The 21,681-nt window shown below is 38.1% G+C and overlaps 1 protein-coding gene across 4 annotated transcripts; it reads right to left on the reverse strand.

The window, feature by feature from the left end:
* Positions 1-485: 485 nt before the first annotated feature.
* On the reverse strand, positions 486-21,185 carry ccdc88b (coiled-coil domain containing 88B). Of its 4 annotated transcripts, none has more exons than XM_046850224.1 (29): positions 20,776-21,185; positions 20,216-20,352; positions 20,010-20,118; positions 17,629-17,698; positions 17,421-17,479; positions 17,233-17,316; positions 16,561-16,701; positions 15,904-16,046; positions 15,656-15,737; positions 15,166-15,324; positions 13,794-13,940; positions 13,448-13,631; positions 13,168-13,286; positions 12,189-12,287; positions 11,392-12,045; positions 10,512-10,691; positions 9,923-10,263; positions 9,111-9,237; positions 8,585-9,001; positions 8,061-8,222; positions 5,462-5,739; positions 4,906-5,049; positions 3,405-3,591; positions 2,954-3,099; positions 2,707-2,811; positions 1,970-2,121; positions 1,317-1,607; positions 814-876; positions 486-700 (listed from the first exon to the last, which is right to left on the reverse strand). In XM_046850224.1, the coding sequence occupies exons 1-29, from the start codon at positions 20,878-20,880 to the stop codon at positions 666-668; spliced, it is 4,920 nt and encodes a 1,639-aa protein (XP_046706180.1). In that variant the 5' UTR covers positions 20,881-21,185; the 3' UTR covers positions 486-665. The 4 variants fall into 4 exon arrangements, with proteins under 4 accessions (XP_046706180.1, XP_046706181.1, XP_046706178.1 ...); XM_046850225.1 differs by having other exon boundaries at positions 11,392-12,039; positions 13,168-13,289; XM_046850222.1 differs by having other exon boundaries at positions 13,168-13,289; positions 20,776-21,184.
* Positions 21,186-21,681: the final 496 nt, after the last annotated feature.

A 21,681-nucleotide genomic window follows, 5' to 3' on the forward strand; every position in this document is an offset into this window, starting at 1 on the left:
CATGGTATATCATGATTTCATAAACAAAATGCTTGGCGGATTGATGCATTTTGATGAATGTCGTCATGACAACTGCATAATTCATGAATTGTATTAGTGCTGCATTTGTCATTTTTGACTTATGATTCACCCAAGGGAGTGTCAAAAAACCTCTTTGCTTGCACCCACAATGTTCTAAGATCCCTACTAACACCCTGACACCCCCAACACCCTACCCATCACTTCCACCTCCACCCAAATGTTAGCGTCAGCTGGTGTAACGTGATGCAGGCTGAATTAATCTGCCCTCATAAATATCTTGTTAGCATCACTTTGTGTGAGAGACGCACGTATTTATCCTACTGGCAGAGACGTCGTGTTCCAGAGTTCCTGAGCATCATTGCTGCCACCGAGTGGTGATGAAAGGGAATATAACTGTCATAATGTTTTATTACTGCTCGAAAATGGCTCGATTCAGATTCGTCGGAAAAACTGTGTATTCAAAGTACAAAAAACTAAGGAATTTATTCAAGCTGTATCGAAAATACATTTTGTTTTAAATAATAGTGCAAAGTCATTTAGCTGCAAATCACAAAATACATACGAATATCATAAGAATGTTCAATTTGAAAAACTAAATAAAAAAATGATCACGTCCAACATTTTCTTGAATCTTGCTGCCGTTCCTAGTCCTGGGGTTTGTCAAAACTGGAATGAAAATCTGAAGTAGAGAGAAGGAAATGGACATTACTTTTTCTGAAATTTCTGAAAGCTGGCCATGAGAGATAAGTCATTAATGACCAGCAGTGTGCAGTTCCTTTTTAATCTACTGACCTTCAGCTCCGGAGGAGACGCGACTATCTGAGTGCTCAGAAGTGGTGTTCTCTTCACTCTCACCTTAAACACACAAACACACACATTTCATAATCACTTTAGGGTACAAATTCTTCAAAAATGTCATAGGTTAATCTACTCTGCTCTTTAACTTTATTTTTTTATTTATTCCTTTTATACCTTAATACTTAAATGTATGGTTTAAAATCACATGATGACTCCTGGGTGTTTGCACAATTTGGGCATTGATACTGACTAAATCAATCAATTACCTTTTATTACATTTTTGTTTTTATCATTAAAGAAAATATAATTTTACATTACCATGGTAACGCAGTGCACGGTAATTAACTGTAAATGAGTGCTGCACTCTGTCTTTACTCTCACAACTCATCTCTTGCTTTCTTCTCTTTGCTCTCAGTTTACTATATTTCTCTCCTTTCTCTCTCTCTCTCTCTCTCTCTCTCTCTCTTTCTGTCTTCAAGATCCCCTTTCGCTCTTACCTCTTCCTTCCTCACTAGGTGTTGGACTCCCGTCGTGGTCTTTTTCCCACAAGGCACTGGATGGCGGGTTTAAGCGCTGAAGTGGCCGTGAGCGACGATCTCCCGGACTGAACGATTGGGACACGCCTCCCTCTCGACCCTTGCCTAAACCCCAGCCATGTCTGGAGGAGCCCAGTTTACGTCGTGCTGACCTCAGAACCACTTTGGATGGCTCGTCTGGATCTCCCTGAGAGGACACTCTCCTCAAGGTCGAAGGAGACGCTGGGGCACTGCTGGGGTCTTGCTCCTGACCTGTACAAACATGCTTAATTACAGATCATATTACAATAACAGCGCTCAGGAATATTGTTGGCAGCCAAACTGATAAATTATTAGTGGTCACTTGTGAGATATTTGCTGATCCTGTGAGGATGTCCGGAACAGACTTCCAGAGCTCTATAAAGAGTTACGACTCTCGAAGGTGGGCTAAAGCAAACACCTCTGGTAGAGGTCCAAGATTGAGAATTATAGCAAGACTACTTTAGAGTGCAAGCCTCTTATTGTAATGGGCTTTGTAGGACAGAGTTTATCAGCAGCCCATTGCTGTGTATTTGGTGTGTGTGTGTGTGTCTGTTCTGCAAATTCTGAACTGCATTAACTCTGGCGTCTCTTACTGTGAGCTGATGTAAGGGGGGACGACGGCACCGAGTCTCCAGGCTCCTCCAGGATGTCCATGCTGCCTATGGTGATAAAGTGAGCTCGACCTTCCTTGCCTCCTTTAGGCTTTATCAGCTTCTTCATTCGGTCCGCGATCCAATTAGACTTCCTGTGGAGTCAAGAAATAGGTGTATAGGCATTGAAAAGGGAGAACAGCAATGTAGGTAGGCAGCTTGTAGAGGAATGAAACAAAGTAAAAAACAAGTTGGTCAAGAAATAGAAGTTTACTTAAAATGCCCTCAGGACACATGTCCACCAGAGACAGTGTTCAAAAAGTCATTCCGGTGTACAAAATTGGCCTCGAAGATTGTTGTCTGAGAGTTTCACAAGCAATAAGCATTAATCTTTTGTTTTTGTATGATATTAATAATATAATTCTTTATAATATTTTATAATATAAATCTTTTTTTTATAAATACATGCCCAAATGCCATACTACAAACAACCAGATAAATGTTAAACTATGTATTACAGCACATAAATGACATCACCCAGGAACTAAGTATAAGCTGAGCTAGATATTTATGGAAAAATATTGATATAGATTTTTCTTTTATTACTTTACTCTCTCTGGTGCAAAACTAAAACAAGGTTTTCATGCCATCAATCATGCCGTGGCTGACAGACAGCATCTGTGGCAAGAGGAAAATTGTGTATATTTAATGTCTAAAATCTTCCTTTAAATCTTACTGACTTGGGTTGTTTGGTTGCAGACATGCCAGGCTCCAGAACACGATATTGATCCATTATCTTCTCCACCAGTTTCTGCTTCTCTCTGCGTAGCTCGTTCAGTTTATCGCTGTAAGACAATAAGGCAGAGGAAGAGGGAGAGATGTTATGTGCTCCATTTGCTCTATAATACGCAATTTGAAAGAAAAAGACAATAATAAAGATGGAAATATGCGTGCGTGTGTGTGTGTGTGTGTGTATGTAATACTCACAGGTATTCTCTCTGCTGGTTGTGGTGCTGATCTCGGCTCTCCAGGCTGCGCTCCAGAAGGGCTCGGTTCTCTTTGGCTAGACTCTGGTTCTGCTCTACCAGGTGCCTGTTTTCCTCCTCCATATTCCCTTTCAACTGAGTAAGAAGCTAAAAGCAAAACACACACACACACACATTAAAAAAAAAAGGTGGCTGAACATAATTATTACCATAATGTGCATAATGTCCTGGTGTTATTAACATAATGCATGCTATAATCCAGGTGTCACAATATTGTGGCATTCTTAATGTTGCTCTTCTTCACATCTGTCATGACTATTCATTACAAAAAGCATTAGCACTTTAAAAAGAACTCTTCCAGGGTGTTAAAACAGCTAAATATACAGTTTTTCTTTTTTGCACTCATAGTTTGTAATCATCTGGCAGCATCAGTGTGTGTTGCTTTGCTGGACCTGGTGCTGACTGTTGAGGCGGACATTGTTGAGGTCAAGTTGTTGGTTCTGTTCTTTGAGCATGTTGAGTTCTCCCTCCAGTTTGGTTCGCTCTATCTGGGCCGTGCTCATTTCACTACGCAGAACAGAAACCTGGGCCAGTAACTCCGACTGCACCTGGACCCACTCCTTTTGCTGGTTCACATACCTGCGTATCAGTCAAGTCAGTTGAGCAAACTGTCAGTCTAAGGAATAATCACTCAGTCTTAATGTATTTGTAGTTTTTCCAAAGCATACAATGTCATTTTAAATCACATTTCCAACAAATATCAAGACCGGGCAAAACTATTATCACTTAACTAAATAATGGATGAATATCGGTTAATTAGCACTATTGAAATGACATCCTACGCGCTGATAATAGGCGTACCACAACTTCATTTAAAAACCTCAAAACTCAGAGATCTCACAATACAGGTGTTAATTACTTTGTTAAAGTGACAGTGTGTAGGATTTTAGTGAACAATGAAAGAAAAACCTTTGCTTAATCAGGGGAGGAAAAACAGACACACATGGAATGGTATTAGAATGAATCTATGATTAGAATGAATCCGAGCATTCAGCTATATTGGCACCTTATGTAAATGTTATATGCAAATGAGCACCCCAATTTTATAATATACATTAAACGATAGTAAACACACCCTAATTCATGTATGAGATGCGATAATCATCCAGTAAATGGAAAGTTGGTACACTTCAGATATCAAGGATTCAAGAAAAGAATTCGATCATATGGGAGGAAAAATATATATTTAAGTCGAGCTGAGTTAGAGCTGCTTCTGGCTGAAAAGAAAAATATTTGAACCCAGGAAAATAGAGAGAAGCTGCAATAATCAGATTCAGAGACACTCTGAGGCATGCGGAAAACTTGCACATTCAGTCTACAAATCTGTATCACTAACGCTGTGATGGCGCATAACAAACAGAAGGCTTTCCCTTTCAGCAAGGCCTTGTGATTTATCTATCGAGCTAGGGCTGGCTCACAAATATCAGATTGCACTGTGTACTGATCAAATATGTGAAAGCGAACTGTTAGACCACAGCACCTGCATAGAAGGAGAAATGTATCAAAGTTTCTGTGGGCCGTGTGTGAAATTTTGAGATTGTTTGTTATTTGTTCCAGCAGCTTTTACCATTTCATATATTTTATTTAACCATTTTTAATATCAACTAAAATTTTTTAACTTACACTATTGCCAATAATCCAAAAATGGCGGCGCAAAAAATCTGTGATTTAGTCCTGCACGGTTGTCTAAAGGCCAAATCATGCATCAATCAAGCTATGCAACACAAAATCATATAGAAACTAGGCCATGACTCACATTAAACTGTGCATTTCTCTGACTTACTCGTCTGAGTTTTTGGTTTTGTCTGTGGGTGTCTGCATCACTTCCTGTCTTTATCTACACCTGAAAATGAAATAAAGAACAGAAATGGAAGAACAGAATTTTAGACTTGCCTCTCATTCTCCATTCTCAGCCTTTCCAGCTCTTTCTCTCTTACAGTCTGCTCCTGTACGGCCCTCTCCATTCTCTCTCTCTCTGCTTGTATCTCTTCCTCAGCCTCCTCCAGCTTAGCTTTGCTCTTCATCAGCTCTTTATGCCTGGAGATAAATGGTGCAAACAAAATGGACATATTTTTTGAGCAATATTGCATATTAAAAGCAAAGTGACATCAAAGCGAAGAGGAACAACTTGGCGGGATGTGTTTCAAGTATTTCTTTAAGTAATAAATTTTAGGAAGATCCACATAGGGATGTGTTATTGATATATATATATATATATATATATATATAGAAGAACGCAATAGTCAGGACGCTTCAGATGCTGGAAGTTGCGGTTTGTTGCAGTGGAAAAACTTAAGTGTCCTGCAGAGAGCCATGACTGCAACCCCACTGAACACCTTAGGGATGAACTGGAAAGCTGACTTTGCACCTGGTCAACTGACCTATCATCAGTGCCTGGGTGTATGGGTATGGGTCACAGAATATTTCCCCATGGTGTCATGAATCTTACCTGGCCTCTAGTTCTCTGTATTGAGCCTCTAAACCTCGACCGCTGCTCTTTAGCTGACTGTGTTTGGCCAGTAGCTCTTCCAGCTCTGCCTCCTGCCTCTGCTGTAAAGCTGTCAGCCTCTCATGGTCCCGTCTCAATGATTCGCAACGCACTGCTGATTCTTCTTTCTCCTTCTGCCACACCTTAGAATCAGCCTCTAGAGTAGCGCAGCGCACCTCGATCTCTCTGCACCGTGCCAACACAGAGGCATTTTGGGAGCTTAAAGAAGTCTGCTCCACCTAAGTAAGAAAGACAAACCGATAGCAAAAGAATATTACATTAATAGTTTATGCCACAGTTCTGTCGAATTCAAGCTTGTTAATTGATTTTCTGCAACAGAAGCTCTGCTAGTAGTGCAGGCAGTAATTCCAGTTTATATTCATGCACTCACTCAGTCATGTGAGCTGTAATAAAGAATTCAAAAGGATTTGCCTGAAAGACACTAATCATAAACTAAGCCTAATATAAAATGGTTTAAAACATCTTAATTGACAAAGTTTTTTGTCAAGGTGTGTGTGGCAGTCAGCAAGCTTTCCATCACAGTGGAATCCTACAATCTACTATTTAACTATTAACTATTTCTAACTGTAAAAATGCTAACAAGAACCAAATTAACTTGTAGTACCTCAATCTTAAATCTATTTTGAAAAAAGCAACTGAAACTAAAAACTTTCTTTCTTTCGGCTTCTCCCATTAGGGGTCGCCACAGCGGATCATCCGCATGTTTGATTTGGCACGTTTTTACGCTGGATGCCCTTCCTAATGCAACCCTCCCCATTTATCCGGGCTTGGGACCGGCACTAAGAGTGGCTGGGGTTGGTTCCCTGACCGGGGATCGAATCCGGGCCGCAGCGGTGAGAGCGCCGCATCCTAACCACTAGACCACCCGGGACCGAAAAAAAAAGCAACTGAAATTATACAGAAAAACAAGTATAATGTGTCAATCAATGATAAATAAATGTACTTGGTATTGATTCCATATTTCCTTTCAGAAAATGTGAGATCAGTTCCAAAATTGTCATCAAAGTAAGTGAACTTTTTTCCAAATTTGTTATCTTGCAATATTTTGACCTTGGTTCCAAAATTAGCTTGAATGAGATCACAAAAGTGCTTCAATCTTTATAAATACAGTCACACTTTTGGAAGTCCACATGTCTTATCCAGCAATCACAAGCACTCAAGAAACAAGATGGCACTGAAACAAATGACAAGTTTTTAATTAATAAGTAAGTATTACAATTATAAATCAATTTCAAGGTTAAGGTTAAGGCCCATTACTGTCCACAAGCACAATATACCTTTTGTATTATTATAATTATTAACGTTTATGTAAGATAACACAGTTATCTTACAGGTCATATCACAGTTATTAAGATATACCAGTCGCGTGTGAAATAGGGGAGTGTATAGTTCAACAAGCAGCAGGAAAAGTGTGCATCCCAAGTCATCCATGGCATGGGAGCATTTTATATTAAACTTAACAAATAAGACTAACCCACAAGTTATACAAAGTTGAGCTTGTGTGAGATGGAAGTACCATAGTGATGCACGAGCACGTGAAAAAAAACACACTGTTGTCACGGAAGGCGAAACATCAGCACTGTAAGTAAAAAGTGTATAATCCTCATCATGTGCAAATGGTGCAGTTTAATGAAGCGCAATTGTGTAAAGTGTTTGTTTGCTAACTTCAGGACAGTCGCACTGGATCTGTTCTGTCATGACTCACGAGCATCAGGTTGCGCAATCAGCTCGCGAGCGACATAGTGATGGATTCAATTAAAATGGTGCGAAACAAACACTAAATCTAAAAGCAGCAAATAACAGCAGCAGTAAACGATCACATTTTAGTCACTGTTGTGGTTTTCAGTGAATGATTATGCATTTGTACACCAATGCATATTTTCTTCCTTTTTTTTAAAAAACAAGCCAGTTCACTTGCTGCGTTTCTCCGTTCCATTCACTTTTTATAGCATTTGTAACAGTAACAGTAACTTATCAGTTTTCAAACGTGATTTACTGAGGCTTTACTCAATTTGTATTTTTATACTTAATTTGTATATTTAATTTATGCATGTATCATTTAATTAATATACAAAATTAAACTGATTATGTATTCTTAATGCTTATATCTTTACAACTGAACAAAATGTCTGTGATTTTTTTTTTCAACAAAAATTGTCAAAACAATGTTGTTTTTTAATCTGATAAATCGAATAAAAATAATATTCGTCTGATTAATCAATTATCAAAATAATCGTTAGTTGCAGTGATGCATACCCTCTTTTAAAAACAAAGTAATAGCTGGCAAAAAAATTATATAACACTTTTCTATTCTGATTAGTGTCCTGTTAAGGAGATGTGATGGGGTCATGATAGGTTTGTGATGGGAACTTAATAGGAATGCATTGGAGACATGTTGGGGCCATGATGGGGATTTGATGAGGGCATAATAGAGACGTGATGGGGACATGACTGCCACCACACTGGTAGCTGTCACACTGAGTATGTTTGGCATCCGAAGAAAAAAAAAAAGCTATTAATTACACACACACATAAGCACCTGTAGTTTGGTGTTAAGGTCCTGCAGTTTAGAGCAGCTCTCCTGCAGGCTGATAGAGTGACGTTGCAGCGAGTCCAGCTGTTCTCGCAGATGAGTACAGACTGTCTGTGACTGCGCCAGTTGTGACAGCAATGTCTGCCGTTCCTGCTGCAGCATGGCATTCTGGAATACAACAAAAGGGGCACATCATCGGAAAAATCCTAATATGATATTATTGTTGCTGTGGTAGAGTTTTATAGATTGGCTAATACAACAAACATTAGCTCAATAAACTGTAGGTTTCTCATATATATATATATATACGTTTATAGGGACAGTAATCTGATAATGGGAAATGTGCACAAGTCTCTTAGTAATACAATTTGTTTTGAAATAAATGCTGTCTGAAAAGATCTTTATGAGATAATACATTGTACTTTAATGTTTATATGATCACTGAAAATGTGGTCATTGCTGAAATCAAATAAAGATTATATTATTAGTAGTATAAACACTTTTACAATCATAAACACACATGTACAAACCTCTTTCTCCATACTGAGCAGTTTCACACTTGCATGGTGCTGGCTCTCACTGTTAATTTTAGGACTCTGTTTTTTATTGTCTTCTAGGGATTGTGTGTCCTCAGAGGAAGCGACAATAGCAGCATTTTCTGACGTCTGGCTTTCTGCAATCCGATCCTTAGAGCTGATATGTGGATCCTCTTGATTTTCTCTCTGCATTGGACTTTGTCTGTTTGATTTTGAATCTTCAGCAACCTCAGTGCCTGAATTGCAGGAAAAGGCAGCGACCTCTGACACCACTCTGGCATGCTCAGTTTGCAACTGTGTGAGTTGTGAGTTGGCCATTTTAAGCTTGCCGTCCAATTCTTCAAGTGACTGGTTTAACTCAGCAACCTGAGTGGTCAGCTTCTGAGATTGTACTCTCTCGCTGGCTAACTCCTAAAAGGGAAAAGAAATAAGTTCGATCTAAAAAAACATTCTATTTCTACACCCATAGCAACACACCACAAACATGAGTAAAATATTTGAAATGAGAAATATCTCGGACCTGTGTTAGAGAAGTGATCTGTGTGCTGTTTTCAGCATTTTGTGCATTCATTTGTTGGTTCTCTTTTTGTAGTTCCTCTAGTTGAACCACGGTCTCTTTAAGCTCTTTAAGTTCCTGACACACCCGTCTAAAGAAATATGGGATGAGGAGAAACTTGTAACTGCGTTTTTGTCATACAGTGGTGCGATAAAACGTTATATATAAAACTTGTTAATGAACATAGCACACAATTTACTACCTATGAGGCAAAATGCAAATGCTTGAAAACAAGTCATTCTCAGTCACCCTTGTGAGACAGAGCAGAGAGCCACTGTTATGGCTGGGAAGGAGATAATTTGGGCCAGAAAAAAATAACAACAATAAATAATAAGCCTATAGAAATTAATCTACCCGATGCAGGGTTATAGCAGGATAATAATCATGTGCTGTGAGGGGAAAAAACTATAGACACTAAAAATGTTACCACAGAAAAGGTTCTAAACAATGTTAAGGTATAGTAATTCAAATAAAAGTGTGACTGTCTAATAGTAATTATTTGTGTGTTCAACTTCCTTTTCAGTTTGAATTTTTGTGAGCCTGTTTATTCTTGGTCTTAGTCTTTACTCAAATTTCCATTTAATTGTTGAGAAGATTGTTGTTTTGCCTGTATTTGGGTGATTTAAAAAATGCTGAGTAATTTGTAAAGGCTGGCAGTTCTGCTACATTCATAAAAATTTCCTGTTCTAAAGTATCTCTGAATTTAAATAAGGCAAATCTATTAATAAAAAACTTTTCATCATTAGTAGTAATAGTAGTGCTATATTAATTAGAACCTGTGCTGGAGCTCCAGGCTGCAGGCCCTCTGGTTGGCATGTTCCAGGGCCGAGGTGGTGCTTTCTAGCTGCTGCCGAAGTCTGGCCATCTCACGCTCCTTCTGTCTCTGCTCACGACGTTGACAGTCGAGCTCAGACTGACAGGCCTCCTTCTCCTGCTCCAGCCGTGAAACCTCCAGCATGGCTTCATCCCGCCTCTTGCTCAAAGAGTCGATTTCAAAGCTAGACTCCTTCAGCTCAGCTTCTAGTTCTTCCTCTCGTCGACGGGCAGAGTCCAAATTCCGGCCTAAACGTTCCAACTCCGCCTTTAGAGTTTGATTGTTCAACTCAACCTGATCACCCTTTACAAACGTAGAGAAGTAAAGAACTCAATTTATTACAGGTATGCAAGTCACCCAAAACTTTATAAAACATAAAAACTCTGTCACCATGCGGAAATTGTCACTACATGTTTGATTAGCCACCAGTAAGCAACTTTTTTTTTACTTATCTAATCTCCTTTGGATTAGGTATAAATGTAGCTATAAACATGGTTCTTACAGCTTTAAAATGACCCTGATGAAAATTTTATTGGTGTGCATTTTCTCACCTTGCGCACTGAAGCTCGAAGAGAATCTATGGTAGCCTTGAGGGTTTCTCTCTCCCTTTCCAGTGCAGCTCTCTCTCCCTCTAGCTGAGGAATAACTGCAGCCTCCATCTTCTGCAGCTCTGCTTGACTGCGCAGGCGCATCAGCTCCTCCTCCTGGTGCATGGATTCGCACTGCAAAATCTAGCAAACAAACACAGCTATGTAACTGCTAAATTCAATGCATTTCAAATAACAGGTTTTTTTTTGGCTTAAACATCTTTCAGAAAGTTATTTTCATTGTTAAAGTCGTTTCCCAAAAGACTGGCAGTGCCAATAAAAGACCTGCTCATAGTGGTGCCAATGGATTCAGCCTTTGCGTTATAACTACCAAAAAAAGAGCAATGGAGCACCACATTATTTTTTTTTTTATCTATTTATCTCTCTCTCTTCTAGGTCCCTCTCTCTCTTCTATCTGTACTCTCTAGAGAAACAGCTTCAAATTTGCTTATGATCTCATATATAATTTACAGAGCCGAGTTACTATCATAACACCATCACAGATATATTAATATAAACATCTAATGTGTTTCAGGGTGGGCTTTTCATTCTGCAGTTTATTTTATGAAGAGGTTTCTATAAATTCTGTGACTCACATGCCAATATCATTTATGACTTTGTTCTGGATATCACTAATTGCCTGTAATGGCTTGGGGAACTGATATGGGTTTTTGTATAAGTGTTTGAGCACTGTTATGTTAGGTCTGACATTTTGCATTTGAACATTTTTCCAACTTGTGAGTATCCATGTGTAGCTTTGTTTCTTTTCATTTTTGGATATTGGTTTTCTGTCCAGCACAGTTATTCATAATCATATTTTGTCTATTGTTAAAGTCTTTGGTACCTCTATCTGTTTCCTGGCCTCTGTGAGGCTTTCTGCTGCTTTCTTCAGTCTCTGGCTCTCAGCTTCCAGAAGAGCCAGTTTCTGCTCTGTCTCCCGAGTCTTCTTAGTCTGCTCACCCAGTTTGGAGTGTAGCTCTTGAACCAGATTTGTTTGCTGATCTGCCTCCTCTACTGCCTGCTGGAGCTGAGTGGTTAGAGCATGAATTTCCCTGTGGAGCTTATTCACCTCTGTCTCTATCTCTCTTGCATTTTCCTCTTGTTTTCCTTTTTGCATGGGCATCTCGTCATCTGATTTGCTTTCCTCCTTTGTTGTCATGCTTTCGGGTTTATCTTTACCTGTCCCAGTCCATTTCTGTCCTTCTGCTTCTCCTCGTTCTTTTGTCTCTGGATCATTTTCGGTCTCCTCTTTTTTCTCTTTTAGGAGGACTTCTTCTCCTTCTCCATCCTCCCTTTGTGCTCTTATCATCTCCTGCTTTCTCTTCTCCCTTTTGTCTGCCTCCTCCTCTTTTCCCATGTCTTTTCCTTCACACTCGCCTCTTGGAATCTCTTTCTCAACCTCTCCAGGTGACCTCTCCTGCTTTTCTTGGAGTCTGATTTTCTCCAGCTCTTCAAGGCTTCTCTTTAGACTGGAATTTTCATTCTTCAGGTTCTGAAACTGACAGCCAGTAAGGTAAAAAAGATTTGAAAAAAAACTAAGACCTGAAGCCCTAAAGCAGATCAAAGAAACCCATAAACAAACTCAGTATTGTGGGCAGTTTCTTTATTGTTTGTTGAGAGTGTGCATGTGAAGTGCTTTACCTCTTTGAGGGTATTCTGGTGCTCTTCTTCCAGTTGTTTGAGTTTGTCTGTCTGTCTCTGAAGAGTCTCTGTCACCTCAGGAGATTGTGTCTGCAGAGCCTAAGAAAAACAAGTTCAGCATCTCATTATCACCACCAGAGAGAGGAAACCAGAGTTAGTGGTCAGATTGGAATCAAAGCCAATTATGCATTTTGCTACTTATGCTATCTATCAACTCTCAAAGATCAACTGCCTTTGGTAGTTCGGCAAACTCATCTGATACAAAAAAGTTATTGTCAATAACTGTCCATGAAAAAATAATTGCATTTCCCAGCGCAGAACAAATTGCCAATTATCTTTTACGAGCCTTAGTTCATTATCTGTCACACTGAGGACTCGCACACGTGTGCATTAACCCTGCCAGACTTTTCTTCGCACAGACAGTGAGTTTGAATCTTGTATTGATACAATGGTCAAAAATCATAACTGGTGTACTGAGTGATAAAAGGTATGTTTGTGAATGAAGGAACAATCTGATCATGCCTCCTGTTACACATATTAATAATGTTTTTATGTTGTTTTTTTTGTTTTTTTAAACATTACAAATGTTTTAAATTATATTACAGAGTTTTTTTGGCATTTAGAGCTTGAGTGTTTAATAGTGACATCGTCATCTAGAGGCAAATAATTGCTGACAACCCGCGATTACAGCATGGTCTGTAATTAAATATTTGCAATTCAAATGTCTGTCAAAGAGACAAACTGGCACCGAGGTTTTAGATGGAAAAGCTGTTATGGAGTTAAATTCTTGTCAAAATCAATCATACATGTTTGAATGTGGTGCTGATTTTATTTTTATTAATCGTCAATTCGTACTCATTACGGTAAATCTGTAACTCCCAAATTCTATAATTCAGTTTATATCCATGTAATTATAAACTTACTGATCATTAAATCTGACTGTTGAATTTAAGACAGTTAATTTGACGAAGCCTCTAACCTCTTGCTCGGCTTGAAGGCGCTCGAGACGTCTTCTCAGTTCGGCGTTTTCATTCTCAGCTCCCAGAAGTCTTAGCGAGGACGCTTCATTCACCTCAACACTCAGTGGCTTGTGTTCACCTTCTAAGTAGAATTAAATGAGGAAAAAAAGAAATTATGTGGGTGCAATAAAAAAATACAAATCTGATATACGCGAGGAAATGATATTTGGCATGAAGTCACGACACTAAATCAGGAAGCGACAGGGTGGGTAAGTGCCACGTGCTATATACTGTAGTCACCATGATGCTCAGGGGTTTTGGGTTCCTGAAGCTCTTCATCAGATTCCAGCTCTGAGTAGAGGACATGAGGATGAGTCACTCGCTGTGTGACATCAACAGAAAGAGATGGGCGCTTCAGATCCATCTGCAGTCTCATATTCATTTCTAGCAGTTCATCGACCCTCTGCCTCTCCACATCCCTCTCCTACGCATACACACACACATAGAGTCATGAATAAACACTCACACACCAGAGCTTCCTCCTTCCTACTGATGCTATTTATTATGGTGCTGCTTATTTATTACTATATTTAAACTTTTCTATTCAATCAACATCTGATTAAAGAGTTTAGCAGCTCTCTCTTACCGCCTCCAAATCCATGAGTTTCTGTCTGAGCAATAGATTGTCTTTTTCCAGTTCCCGTAAGGCAGAACATCGAACTCGTGTGTCATCCAGTTGCTCTTCCAGCAGGGCCTTGTTCTCCTGCAGTGAAGCACAGTATTGCTGCTGCTCCTGTTGGAGACAATGGAGAGCTTTAATCGCTCTAGCTACCTGAAAGTAGGTCTACATTTTCTTTTGTTATCCATGAGCTGCAAATCATTTCTTCTTGGCTACATAAATTTGGATGGGAGGTGGTAGCTCAATGGTTAATGGATTGAACTTTGGATCAGAAGGTCACAAGTACAAATCCCAGAACCACCAAGCTGCCACTGCTGGGCCCTTGAGCAAAGCCCTTAACCCTCAACTGCTCAGCTATAAGTAGTTCTGAATAAGGGCGTGTGCCAAATGCCAAAAATGTAAATTCAAGAAAACTCCCAATATGGGTTTGGGGTGGCTTGGTTCATGTATTTCGAGACTGGTCTATGTTTTCCATAAGAAACTGAATGTGATGAAGATCTACCTAAAATACCTCTATCATCTCTGTCAGTCATAAAGTTTACAGAAGTTATAAGTACTATGTTTCATGACCAGCTAAAATAGTTTTGGAGAGCACTTATGTACATGTTCCAAAGTAATACTCATCCATTAAAAACGTACAAAATACATCCATTTTGGATTCAAGAATAAATAACACCACAAATCCTTAGATCTATCATAATATATACCGTGTATTACATTGTGCACTGCTATTATTAAAATAACAGCAAGCTAATTTTAAGCCTCTGACAGAATGAATCTTTTATATATGAATTTCTCCTCTGTTTTGTCAGAAATTGTCAAATATAGTTACAGCTCTGTAGTTTCTCCAACAAATTCAGGAAAAGCTCAGTAGGTAACTAAAAGTACTAAAATTTCTTTTTTAACTTTAATTCATACTTTTAGAGTAAATCTGATTAAACATAGAATTTATGGAAATTGATCAGTACGTTTCATAATAAGTAGAGTTAAATGGGCAATCAATTTAATGACTTCAACACACTGGTAATGTGTTCACGCATGAGCTGTACAGATTTAGAGGTGCTGAAAAATGTGATGTTTTTTGGCATGTGTGATACAATTCAGGCAGGGGACCCAGATGGCTGAGGCCGAATGACTCATGAAAAGTGCAGCAAGTTTTGTGTTGGACAGCTGCTGCCAAAAGTCATTGTGGCTGATTACATTTTTTTAATCAACCTGCAATCTTCGCCAAATTTGTTAATAGTCCTGTGGATGACAGGATGTCATTATTTTGCTGTTCCTAATCGGCATATTCAGCCTTTATGAACTTTAGCCACCGTTTTGCTGCCGGCGTGTTTACCTTCAGTTGAGTGCGGTAGAGCTCCATGCTCCGCAGACGATGTGTGCAGGTTTTCAGCTCTGTCTGTAGCTGGTCTGCTTTGTTTGCACGCTCACGCAGACAGTCCACTTCGTCTCGCAGACTCCGACTGACACGAACCTCACCCTGCAGTGCCCGGTTCTGACCCGGCACACACAGGGAAAACACCACAATGTGTTGATTAATCAGTGGTAAAGCTGGAAAACTTCAGGACAGAAAGTTAATGACTGTGTATAGCTAATATAACATAAGTGTTAACAGGAACTAACTTGTTTTGTGGATGTTCCACACTTCATGTAACTACAAAGGGAATGGAAGTTCTATTCTCTTTAATGGATTAAACATTGTAGTCCTTGAGAAATTGCTGTGGTATAAGTTAAAATAAAAAAAAATGACAGGATGTGCTATAATAGGAAAATAATCACTTACAGTGCTTAGTACTGTGAAAATTCTGTTAGTACAGAGTGCTCACCTCACACTGCAGTTTCTTTAATTCCACCTCCATAGTTTGTATTTCTCGCTTGTAATCGATTAATTGATCTTCTTTATCCTCCCTGAGAATTATTACAGGATGTTACATTGATTTTTTTTTTCCCTCGTAAATTAAACTCTTGCAAATAATAACTCATTATCACATTCACACACCAACTGAGCGTAAAATAAATTCATTTTCTCGCAATCAAAAACCTTAACCAAAACCATGCACACCGATGCACTCACAGTTCCTGTTTGAGTCGCCGTAGTTTGGCTTTGCTATCTGCCAGTTGGATGGACAGTCCCTCAGGAGCATTGTGCCAGGGGCCCGTAGGGGGCGTCGTGGGGGACGAAACGGACTCGCACTGCACACTCAGCTCTGCTATTCTCTGAAAATGACACAGTGTTACAAAGATGGTCAATGAGGTCAAGACTGAATATGCCTATTGTATTCTAATAATGAAAAAGATGTCCATTTGTTTTTTCTGCAAAAACATGTGGTGTTGTGTTATATGACAGCTAGCTGGACATAAAATATTTAAACAACAAAATATTATATTAAATTTGGACATTTCTGATTGTTATTTATCTGCAATTTATATCTCTCCTAATTGTTAAAAGGTTAAAAAATTGCTAAAAGGTTTAGAAGCATATCCCATCCCTAGCATCACAGTTTAATTGAAAATGGCCACATATGTACTTCGTCAACCTCAGCAGAGACTATTCGACTTATTTAAGGGTGACTTCCAAACCTTAAGTGCATTCAAATTTTTGCAAAAGAGATATAACCAGTTTTCCTGACCTAAATTACATTGTCAGTCACTATGTATGAGATTAAGGCCAGTCTGTGCCAGGCAATCCATTCTTTTGGAGATTAAGCTGTGTTTTTTTCCCCCCTCTCACCTCTAGATGCATGTCTCGCTGAGCCAAAAGGCTCTGGATCTGACGAGCAAGAGAGCCGAGCAGTGTCTGTAATTCCAACCCATCCAATGCGCACATCTCTCCATAATGCAGTGGCAGGACCGCACTCGGGTCTTGAGTCACCTGCAGATCATCAAATTTGATATAAAACATTATAGGATTAGTGATAGTAAATAATGTATGTGAATTGACAGATGCTGAACAGCCAAGTATCTCTCCAATTTGCTAAATCTTACATAAATCTTTATGGTGTTTTTTTATTGTTTGTCTTTTCTATTTTTTATTTATTTTTTTTTTATGAAATCCACAAATGAATGCCCAGCAAGATTTATGTTTAATGTGACCTTTATAAGTGCAAAGGGAAACTTTCACATGCTAAAATATTAACAATCTCTAAAAAGGATTTTTATGCAGGGAATAAAGGTGAAACCGGATTATTATTTATTTAACCGTAACTGTATTATTTAACGTTCATATTTTTTGATGGTATTTCAAACCAAGCAAAAAAAAACACGTACGTGTTTCCATCGCTGGAACATTATTCATATTTAAACAGGTTAACTCTGCCCATTTCACTGACAAATGATATGCTTACAAAGCATGCAAAAAATATGGGCTCTAGTATGATAAAATCTGTTGTTATGGAAGACTGACCTCCTGTATACAGAGAGCAAGTTCTGCCTGAGTCTCGATGTTGAGGGACTGTATCTGCTGAATGAACGTTTGCTTCGTCTCACACTGGGTACAATAAACACAAACACACAAGCATCAGTTCACCTGTTTTATCTATAAATGAACTGTGAACCCTTACTATCTTTGTATGTATACAAAAAATAGCTTACCTGAACTGCACATCCCAATAAAAGCAGCAGCAACCTTCTTAGCTCTTCCAGAGCCCCCTCTGTTGACCATATAAGCAGGTTAATTACACAGTAAATGCAATTTTAATTACACTTACTTACTTTTAAAAGCAGACGTGTGGATATGATTAAGTGAAATCTACATTTAAAAATATATATATACCAAAAACAAAAAACTTGGAAAGCTTACCCGTGAGTGGATCTCGCCCCAAAACCGCAACATTAGGAAGAGGCATCAAAACCAACTGCTGAAGATTTTCCTAAAGAAATTATGAGTCACAGAGAAGAAGCAAAATCTGTGTTTCAAATTCCTTCACTCTTTTCTATCATGATATAGATGACATGGGTTAATTTTATGAAAGTCACCAGCTAAGATGATTTATTAATAATAAAAAAATGTTGGCTCGTTCTTTCTGACACAGGAAGCTGGTCAGATATAGAAACGAAATATTTAGCGCTCAAGTTACTTAAATATAAATTCTGTCCTGTTTTATAGGAAATGATCTCTATCACCAGCAGTGGCATGAAAAAGCACAGGTTGTCATGTCTACAATTAAACCATCTTAAACCAGCATAAAGAAAATGGACTGTAAAACCAGCTACCAACATGGTTTTGCTAGTCTATCAGATAAGCTAAGTGTTTGTTTTATTGCTTAAAGAATCTACTTTTAATAAATTGGGGTTGGAAATTAGTCTACCTACAGTTTATACTTTGGAAAGCCCCTCGTGTATTATTATGTCTCAGCCACCCAAATAAATTTGGTGATGTCACTTGAAGAGGTTTTTTAACTACTACTGCCAGTGAACATGGTACTTCTATTTAAATGATATTCCCTAGAAATTGCATATGAATTCTAAGCAAATGTTCAAAATATGTAATTAAACGGTTTTAAATCTGCAAACAGACCCTAACTGGTGAAACTGGTAATGCTTCCAGACAAGATGGCGATGTGATGGTGAGGTTGTGCTTGATCTGGAGCTCAGGTCATGGCCTATGTGGCATTTTACATTTGTTTTCTTGTGAACTTGTGCTTTCTCTTGGTTTTCCTGTTTCCTCCCACCTTCCACACTCCAAAAATAAGCTGGTAGATGCCTACTGGTGTCCCATTTATTATTCCTTTTTTTTTTAAGTTTAGTTTGCTAAAAGTAAAAAATTTATATATATATATATATATTTTTTTTTTTTTTTTTCAGGCCACACGTATTATTATTATTATTATTATTATTTTACTTTTATTTATATATATATATATATATATATATATATATATATATATATATATATATACACATACTGAAGTGGGTATAGAGAACAAGAATGCATAAGTATATACAGCAAGATAAGTACACTTTATAATTTGATGACTTTTCTGCTCAGCCTGGTTTATCTGCAGATATCTAATTCTGTTTTTACAAAGATAAATCCAAATATGATTTTGAGTACCAATTATTTCCTCCACCACACAATTGGGTGGGAACAAAATAAACATTTGCCTCTCAACTCAAACTGAACTATGCAGGATTAACAAACTAAGTTTAAAGTGCTGAACTTTTTTTTTTTTAAGTGTTAGGGAAGGCAGCAAAAAAAAAAAAAAAAAAAAAAAAAAAAACACTAGAGAGAATGAGTAAAAAAATGACTATTTTCTTCAGTAATAACGAGTGTGAGATATTTTGCTGTTGTCGTTAGGAAACCTGAAACAAGAAGTGAAAACACTTGCAGCAAAAAAAGCCAAAATGACCACAGCTGTATGTCTTAAACTGCAACTGAATTGCATCTTAGAAACAAACGAATAAGTAATATTAGGGGAAAATAACATTATAACATTGCTCTATATATAGTATGTACTGTAAATTAGTTACTGTAACTGTATTAAATACTTTTTGGTTTTTACTGTCACTGAAAACTTTGCTATATCCTCTTATACTTCCCTTTAAATGATCTTTTTAAGTGAATATTACGACTTATTACTCTATAAGCATGAAAACATGAGATCATACACATCACTGTCATTCCAGGTTTCCAAATACATGTACAAGCAGCCGAATAGTTTTTACAGATACAAGGACACTTATGACCTGCGAATTTTCCAGCAACATGACGAAGTGTCAGATTCCTCATTAGTCACTTTTAAAACCCAAACATCTACTTTACATTTCCTTTTTCTGTCTGATGTATTGGTTTGTTATCACACACATTTCTGTTATGATCCTTAAACAAACACTCAAACTGGCAGATATATAAAAAGCTGATATATAAAGCTTGTGCAAGTAAAGACAAAGGTTTTGCCAGTGTAAGTAATAATTTGAGTGCTACAACAATGGAAACAAGTTTCTGACATTTGTACACAAATGGTTTTGCCTGCCATTTTATTGCAGCTGACAGATGTCTAAAAAATATGATGACATTTCCAGTTAGGCTTTGGTGCTCCCTGGTTTTTATAATGCGCTGTTTAGAGAGCAAACTTTTTCAGTGCAAAGGATTTCAGCAAAGGAGGCAACCTTTAAAAAAATACCCGACTCTCTGCTCAGTGCTCAGACTTATGGAGCTGATTGCCACATTCGGTCTGGTACCTGATAGTAAGACCTAAGGTGCCGGTTGAGGATGGAGAAGTTCTGCACCCGAAGAATCTTGTCGTCTCTCACGTTGTGATAGATCTGCTCTACATTGGGATTAGGATCACTGAGAAATCCAAATTGATAGCAGGTTAGCTCTAAGATGTAGTTTTACGTTTTGTTTTTTTTTTATGTTATTTCATCAGTGTGCGTGTAGGTCTTACATGATTCTCATAACTTCATTGAGGTAGATGCCATTCGTTAGTTGCAGGTACTGTGCATTCAGTGCATTCTGGGAGTTGGAGTTAACCTCCATGTAGTTCTGGCCCTCATCACCAACCATGTCCTCAAAAAGATGCACCTTGGGGTGTAAATTATCATTCGTAACATATTTATTATTACACAATATTTGATATATTATCATTATTAGTAGTAGTAGTATATCTGGCATATTGAGAGTTTTTTTGGATTGGTGTAGTAGTTCAGCTTTAGTAATATAAATGCATAATCAATCAATATAATAAAAAAATGCTTTATATAATACTATAACTAGATTTGTATCTAAATTAATGGAAGTGCATTCATTTTTTTTTTTGGGAAAAGGAGAATTGATAAAAGGATATAATTGATCATTTGTTGCACGTGAAAAAACACGTGCAACAAATCATAAATACACTAATTCTACTTGTAAACATAGAAAAACAAAACAAAAACAAAGGCTTCACTTGATGATAATAAAAGTTGGTTTGGAATGAATACTTTATAAACAAAACCATAAACTCACCCATGTAACAAGTGCGCTTCCCATAAACTCATCTAACGTTTCCGTGAAGTTATCGTCCATCTTGTTCATCTCACCAGGTGACTTCTCACTCCAAGAATCCTTCATATAGAAATAGATGTGCTGTACAGATCATTTCAGATTCAACCATCAGACATGAGGAGGTTCTAACCCAAAGAAATCATTGTATAAAACTACACTTTCTGCCTGCTCACATAAACCCGTTAGCTCATGTTTTTTTTTCCTGCCACTGCCCTTCTGCTTTTTTCTCATGTTAGTGACACATTGTGTAACCACCCCGGAATCAAGTGCTCTGTTACACCAAGAGCGCGGTTCCCCTCCTGAACACTGGGTTTCTGTCGCACGGAGAGAACACCGCAACTCTATGTGTGTGTATGGGTGTGTGTGTGTCCGTGCGTAGGTGAACATTCAAAGGAAATGTCCACACCCCTCTGTACTTTTCATTGCTCTTGTCGGAAAAAATGTTTAACGTCTAAACTTCTCATACCTTGTTACAGCATATTCAATAGGATAGCGTTTGTAGACTTGGTCCGCTTTTTACTCAACAGCGCCATCTCGAGGTGAAACCACTATACGCTGTTAAACTTTTGTCCTAATATACAGGGCCTATAGGAAAAGAGGGAGAACAAGGAGGAGGTTTAGAAATGGATGTGTGAGAGAAAACGTGTAGGTGGTTGGGGTGAAAGAGGCAGATGTACAGTTGTGTTCAAAATTATTCAACCCCCAATGCTGTAAATGGTTTTAGGGAATTTAGTGTACATTTGTAATTGTATTCAGAATGAAATCCTACAAGGACTTCTTAAAGAACCATATGCAACTAAAATGACATCAATTAGTTTTGTAATACAGTAGTAAATGTTTCTTTTGTGAATTCTTCATTGACATAAT

This window comes from Silurus meridionalis, chromosome 5 (assembly GCF_014805685.1).
Source record: "Silurus meridionalis isolate SWU-2019-XX chromosome 5, ASM1480568v1, whole genome shotgun sequence".
NCBI lineage: Eukaryota > Metazoa > Chordata > Actinopteri > Siluriformes > Siluridae > Silurus > Silurus meridionalis.